General features: G+C 46.8%; 1 protein-coding gene across 4 annotated transcripts in view; it reads right to left on the bottom strand.

Annotated features, from left to right (window-relative positions):
• Nucleotides 1-719: 719 nt before the first annotated feature.
• LOC140208387 (NACHT, LRR and PYD domains-containing protein 3-like) overlaps nucleotides 720-7,134 on the bottom strand; it is a 31,220-nt gene continuing 24,805 nt past the window's right edge. For all 4 annotated transcript variants that reach the window (XM_072277046.1, XM_072277049.1, XM_072277047.1 and 1 more), the window contains exons 8-12: nucleotides 5,246-5,332; nucleotides 4,920-5,090; nucleotides 4,594-4,764; nucleotides 4,271-4,438; nucleotides 720-4,106 (exon numbers count right to left, since the gene is read on the bottom strand). In XM_072277046.1, coding sequence (XP_072133147.1) covers nucleotides 4,019-4,106; nucleotides 4,271-4,438; nucleotides 4,594-4,764; nucleotides 4,920-5,090; nucleotides 5,246-5,332 — 685 coding nt within the window. In that variant the 3' untranslated portion in view covers nucleotides 720-4,018. The remainder of the gene's footprint in view (nucleotides 4,107-4,270; nucleotides 4,439-4,593; nucleotides 4,765-4,919; nucleotides 5,091-5,245; nucleotides 5,333-7,134) is intronic.

Below are 7,134 nucleotides of genomic sequence, written 5' to 3'. Positions count from 1 at the left end.
AAACACGCGAGAGTCGTTAAAGCACAGACACCGTCACTTCGGCCAGACAGGGTCTTGCCATTCACAGTCCAATCCTATGGTTAGGCCCTGCTATAGACCTTCGATTCACGTTCTTGTCCACAGGGGTCAAATTCCGGGTTGTGGTGAAAGTAAATGAGTGCAGGATTGGTATAACTGGGCATTTAATTGTGAAGACAGTGGACTAAACACTGTGCATTGTGAGACTCAGAGGGCTCACACAGGGCAAATCAAAAAGCAGGCTATTGAATTTTGTGTCTGCTGAATCTTTTGTTTCACGTAGTCAGAGCAGCGATGGTTACTCAGGCAGATCTCACGTGATGAAGCAGGCATAGGACATGCCGGCCTTCATCGGTCAAGGCACAGAGTACAGAACTCAGAAGGACGCAAGCAGGATGTGCTTTTCTCGGAGACAGAACAGGCCAATTCAAGATCTCAGGAAAGATGTGTTATCATTGGAAGGCGTTCAAAGGAGTTTCGGGAAATGATTCCAGACCACTTGAAGGCACTGGGTCTATACTTGCTGGAAACTAGGGGTATCAAGTAGGGGGAGAATCTCATTGAAACCTATCGAATGTTGAAAGGCTGTGGCAGACTGTGTGTGAAGAGGATTTTTCCTATACTGGGGGAGTCTAGAACCAGAGGGCAGAACCTCAGAATAGAGGGACATCCATTTAAAACTGGAGGATTTCTTTTAAGTTAATTTTATTATCAACATACATATCTGTCATATTTTATTTTAATTTCACAGTACATGCATGTCCCTAAGCCACTTCGAGATTCATTTTCCAGCAGGAATGCACAGCAAATCTATAAAATAGTAACGATAATGGGGTAAGTGTAAGAACCATTAAAGTACTAAAGACAAGAAACTGTTCAAATGTAAATAAATAGCAATAAATGACGAGAATGTGAAGTAACAGGATAAGGAGTCCTTAAAGTGACTATTGGCTGAGGAAACATCTCAATGGATGGGCAAATAAGTGTAGTTATACACTTTGTTCAAAAGCCTAATATCTGCGGTGTAACAATTGTTCTTGAACCTGGTGATGCGAGTCCAGAGGCTCTTGTACCTTCTACCTGATGGCAGCAGAGAGAGTAGAGCATGCTCTGGGTGGTGAGGAACTTTGATGAGCGATGCTGCTTTTCCATGGCAACGTCTCATGTCGATGTGCTCAATGGTTGGGATAGATTTACCCGTGATGTACTGGGCTTAATCCACTACCTTTGTAGGATTTTGTTTACAGGCCATGATTCAGCCGGTCAATACACTATCTAGTACATATCTGCAGAAATCTGCCGAAGTTTTAGATATCATGCCGAATATCTGAAGAACCCTCGCAAGGCGGCTGAGCCCAATGGAGTACCTGGTGAGGTTCTGAAAACATGGGCTAACCAACTGACGGGGATCTTCTGAGACATCTTCAGTCTCTCATTGCTACAGTGGTAAGTTCTTATCTGCTTCAAAAGGGCAACAATTATACCAGTGCCCAAGAAGGGTAGCGTGAGCTGCCTTAATGACTATAGTCCAGAGGCAATCACGTCCACTGTGATGAAATGCTTTGAGAGGTTGGTCATGGCTACACTCAGCGCCTCTCTCGGGAAGGACATAGAGCCTACCACCACTAGAAGGCTACAGTAGATGCGACCTCAATGGCTCTCCAGGCAGCCTTGGAACACCTGGAAAATGCAAATACCTATACAAGATGCTGCTTACTGACTATAACTCAGTATTTAACACCATCATTCCTACAGCCCTGATCAGAACGTTACAGAACCGAGGCCTCTGTATCTCCCTCTGCAACTGGATCCTCGACTTCTTAGCCCACTGCTCTACTCTTTCTGCACCCACGACGCGTTGCTAAGCACAGCTTTGATGCTATCTATAAATTTGCCGATGATACATTTGTTGGCAGAATTTCAGACGGTGACAGAAGGACGTTCAGGAGTGCAAAATTCCAGTTGGTTGAGTGGTGTCGCAGCAACAACCTGCACACAACGTCAGCAAACCAGAGAGCTCATTGTGGACTTCAGAAAGGGTAATGAGAGGGAACATAGACCTTTTCTCATAGTGGGATCAGAGTGGAGTGCGTGAGCAGTTTCAGCTTCTGGGTGTCAACATCTCTGAGAATCCAACCCGGAGGCAACATATTGATGCCGCATTAAAGAAGTGGAGACAGCTGCTATATTTCATTCAGAGTATAGAAGATTTGTTTTGTCAACTAAAGCACTCGAAAACATCTACAAATATACCGTGAAGAGCATTCTGATTGGCTGCATCACTGTCTGATAGTAGCAGGGGGCGCAACAGCGCAAGATCGAAGTAAGTTGTAGAAACTTATAAGATTAGTCAGCTCTATCATGAGTATAAGCCTTCGTAACATGCGAGACATCCTCAAGGAGCGATGCCGTAGAAAGGTAGTGTTCATCACCCAGGACATGCCCTCATCACGCTGGTACTGTCCGGAATCAGGTACCAAAGGCTGAGGGCACGCACTCAGCCATTCAGGAACAGCTCCTTCGCCTCTGCCATCCGACTTCTAAATGGACATTGAACCTATTAACTCTACCTCACTACTTAATAAAAAAGTGTTTCTATTTCTTTGCACTGGTTATTTGTAACTTAATTATTTAATAACATATATTTAGTGCAATTCTGTATTTTCACTATATTTATTGATCATCTATTTCATGATCCTGCTGCGGTAAAGTTACCGAATTTCACGAAATATCCCGGTGACATCAGAGTTGATTCTGGTTCTGATACATTTAAGTTGAGATGGGGGAAAATGCAAAGGAGGTGTGAGAGCCAGGTTTTTTTTTAACGGAGTGTGGAGCCTGGGACGGTGGTAGAGGCACATACAGAAAATTTGAAGAAGTGTTAAGTGAGGCACATAATTTTACAGTGTGGAAGAAGATTAAAGGAAGGTGTTTCATTTTAACGAGTGCTAGGTGCTTGGAATGCTCTGCCGAGGGGAGTAATTGAGCCAGATATATTAAGGTCATTTGAGAGAGTCGTAGATAGGCTGGGGGATAACACAACAGTGCAGGGATATGAGCTGTGCAGTGGGGAAGGTTCGGAGAGAGTTGGGAGGCAGAGAGCGCAGGGAGCGCACACAGGTGGAGCGGGCGTGGGAAGGGTCTGGGAGCATGGGCTAGGAAAGCGCAGAGGGCAGGGAGCGTGGTGAGCGCGGGATTTCAGGATCACGTGGTGAGCGCGGGACCGGTAAGCGGATAGAGTGCGGGTGTGGCGAAACGAGATCTTGGGCACTGTTGCAGTACACGGGGTGCATGAGGCAGCAGTAACCTCAGGCAACTGTTTTCCTCAAATGAGACTCAAGTCGAACACTAAGAGAAGAAGTTAGAGCAGTTCCTGATTCAATCACAGTCACACACAATGAACTGACTGGCGACAGGTTGAATAATCAGTCTTATTTCTTACTGTCTCTCTGCATTGGGGCAACGATGATTCTAAAATCACACGTCGGGGCAGTGTCCGAGATTGCTGCAGATCCAGGGTCTTTCCCAAGAGCTTTTGTCAATCTAACATCACTTTATTCATCAGAATAGGGAATGTATCACCCTCACTGAAGGGAGCAAAAGGATTCTCTCCACGGATACTAACACCCGGTACACGGTTGTCCTGAATTGAGCTCCCAGGGTCTCCCAGGGAAAAACTGCACCCAGATGTCCGGTGGAATTACGCTGCTGGACAGGAGACGGAATTACGTCCAAATGAAGGGTCACAGCCGTAAACGTTCATTGTGATCTTTCCTATAGATGCAGCATAGTTCCTCCTGTATTTTGTCTGTGTTGCTACATGACTGCGGGACACTCTGACGTCACATAGTGCTCAGCTGGAGCCGGGGTCCATCAGAACCGTGTGGGATGAAACTTGGATTGCGGCCATTAAAGGGGAGGGCGGACGTTAAAGGGGACGCCGGGAAATCGGCCAAAGCGTCCCCATCACGAGGTTGGGGATGTTCACCCATTACGATGTTCACAGGTCCACTCTTACTTCTGGTCTGAGTTCCTGCAGAGGCCTCAGTTCCTTCTTCCCAATCCAACTGAACTGATTGTACCGTAACCTAAAACAGGTGGAAGAATGTAGATGAAATAAATAGATTATACAACAGTGTCAGTAACAGGGGACTGGGGTTAATGTTTCAACAACACTCACAGACAAATATTACCAGAAAACCCGCGGATCCGCTGATATTTTATCACATTGAACATTAACACAAACACTCACCAGATCCGTTCCAGACTCGGGAGGGTCAGTATGAGGCAGCGGAGAGCGGGGACAGATCCGTCTGTCAGCGAGTTGTAACCCAGGTTCAGCCCCGTCAGTGATCGGTTTGTCCTGAGAGCGGAGGCGAGATCCTCGGCACCAGAATCTGTGACACCGATATTGTACAGCCTGGAGATGAGAGAGAGTGAGGGTGAAGGACACAGAGAGACAGGAGACGGTACAAATCCCCAGTGTTTATCAGTAACACAATTACTCATCACATTAATGTTCAGTATAAGACACCCAGTGACTGTAAACACAATCTCCCACAGTATGGTACTTACTCCAGTTTCTGTATTTTACACTCTGGGTTCCTCAGAGCCGCAGACACCAGTTTCACTCCTGAATCTCCCAGCGCATTACCACTCAGGTCCAGCTCCGTCAGTGATGGGTTTGTACTGAGAGCGGAGACGAGATCCTTGGCACCAGAATCTGTGAGACGGACCTTCCTCAGACTGGAGATGAGAGAGAGTGAGGGTGAAGGACACACAGAGACAGGAGATGGTACAAATCCCCAGTGTTTACCAGTAACACAATTACTGATCACATTAATGTTCAGTGTTGGACACCCAGTGACTGTAAACACAATCTCCCACAGTCTGGTACTTACCCCAGTTTCTGTATTTTACACTCCGGGTTCCTCAGAGCCGCAGACACCAGTTTCACTCCTGAATCTCCCAGTTTATTGTCACTCAGGTTCAGCTCCGTCAGTGATGGGTTTGTACTGAGAGCGGAGACGAGATCCTCGGCACCAGAATCTGTGAGACCGACCTCCCTCAGCCTGGAGATGAGAGAGAGAGAGGACGAAGGACACAGAGAGACAGGAGACGGTACAAATCCCCAGTGTTTATCAGTAACACAATTACTGATCACATTAATGTTCAGTGTCAGACACCCAGTGACTGTAAACACAATCTCCCACAGTCTGGTACTTACCACAGAGTCTGTATTTTACACTCTGGGTTCCTCAGAGCCGCAGACACCAGTTTCACTCCTGAATCTCCCAGGTCATTACTACTCAGTCTAAAGACAAACAGACAAATTGATGAACAAAGTGATTCAAACTGTGGGTCTGAGGGAATTTCTCTCACTCGGATATTTCAGGAAACATTAAACCCTTCAGTAAATCACTGATCAGAGTTCCCATCACTGTCAATGTCCCTCACTGCCCAGCTCCAGGGTATTCACCGAATGTCGGTAATTTAGTCTGTCGGCGTGACCCTGTAAACTCCCCACAGGGTAAGATGGTCAGGTGGAGCAGGAATGAAGGTTAGGGGAAAATCCCACAGTGAGGAGGAGTTGTGGATGATAAAATATCAACGGGATGGCGTGAGGGACCCCCACCAGCATAATAGGATGGGGAAGAGAGATCCCACCCGAGGAGGATGTAGGGAAGAGAGATCCCACCCGAGGAGGATGTAGGGGAGAGAGATCCCACGAGGAAAGAGGATGGAAAAGAGAGATCCCACTTGAGGAAGGGGGATGGGGAACAGATCTCAGAGGCCCAAGAGGGACGGGGAAGAGAGGTCAGAGAAGAGGATGGAGGAAGCAGGAAGAGACATCTCACAGGAGGACAGGAAATAGGGAAGTGAGGTCCCACAAGAGGAAGGGGGTGTGTAAGAGAGGATGTGATGCAGATGTAGGTCGCACGGAAGGGGCAATTCTGAATTGAAACAGATATTCCAGAGAAGAGTTGCCCACATGGGTCTGGGTATCTTGTTGTGAGCAAAGACAAACAGGTGGAGTGATGGAGATAGTGACACACGGGGAAGGCAGGGAGAGGAGGCTCTCACGCAGGTATCTCTCTCACTCGGAATGGGACAGTCCGGTGACCCTCTTTTGTTCTTTATGGGGAAGAGAGCATGAAGCTCCGAATCTCCTGCTGCAGTCAGTATCTGTCTGGGTGTAAGTAGCAGATAGAAGGAATACTGTCACAGCCAGAGAGAAACACGGCCATGCCTATGATTTACAGCGATTCAACCAATGCTCGTTGATCACTGATCTGCTGAAGTCTCCAAAATCTCTTCGCATAAACCCACAACCCTTGCTTCCTGGTGAAATTACTGACCAATTCCCTGGTCATTCAGAACATAGAACATAGAATTCTATAGCACGTTACAGGTCCCTCAGCCCACAATATTGTGCCGAGTATGGAACCTGCTCTCGAAGTTGCCCAGATTTCCCCTACGGTATAGCCGTCTATTTTTCTAAACTCAATTTACCTTCCTTAGTGTCTATTAAAAGGCACTTTTGTATCCAGCTCCACCACTGTCACTGGCATTGCATTCCACGCAGCCACCATTTTCTGTGTGATAAACTACCCCTAACATCCTCTCTGTATCTGCACCTAAGCACCTTAAAACTATGTACCCACTCGTGTTAGCCATTTGTGCCCTGTATCTATCTAAGAGTCTCTTAAAAGACTCTATTTTGTACGCCTCTACCACCCACTGCTCTTTGTGTGAGAAATTTCATTTGACATCACCCTTTTACCGACATTCAAGCACCTTAAAACGATGCTCCATCCTGTTAACCATTTCAGCCCCGGAAACAAGCCTCTGGCTATCCACACAATCAATGCCTCTCCTCATCCTATACACCTCGATCAGGTCACATCTCAACCTCCTTTGTTCCAAGAAGTAAAGACCGTGTTCACTCAGGCTATTCTCATGAGGCATGCTCTCCAACCCAGGCAGCATCCTGAATGGTCCCTGAAAATTTGACACACTTACGCTGTACATTTCCCTGAGAATATCTCCTCTCAATTTATGATACCATGTAAGTTCCTGCCTAATAGCATCATATTTCCCTCTACCCCAATTAAA

Source organism: Mobula birostris, chromosome 13, assembly GCF_030028105.1.
Source record: "Mobula birostris isolate sMobBir1 chromosome 13, sMobBir1.hap1, whole genome shotgun sequence".
NCBI classification, from domain to species: Eukaryota; Metazoa; Chordata; class Chondrichthyes; order Myliobatiformes; family Myliobatidae; genus Mobula; species Mobula birostris.
Note: the sequence above shows the minus strand (reverse complement) of the source record. Positions and strands in the feature narration are given on the sequence as shown.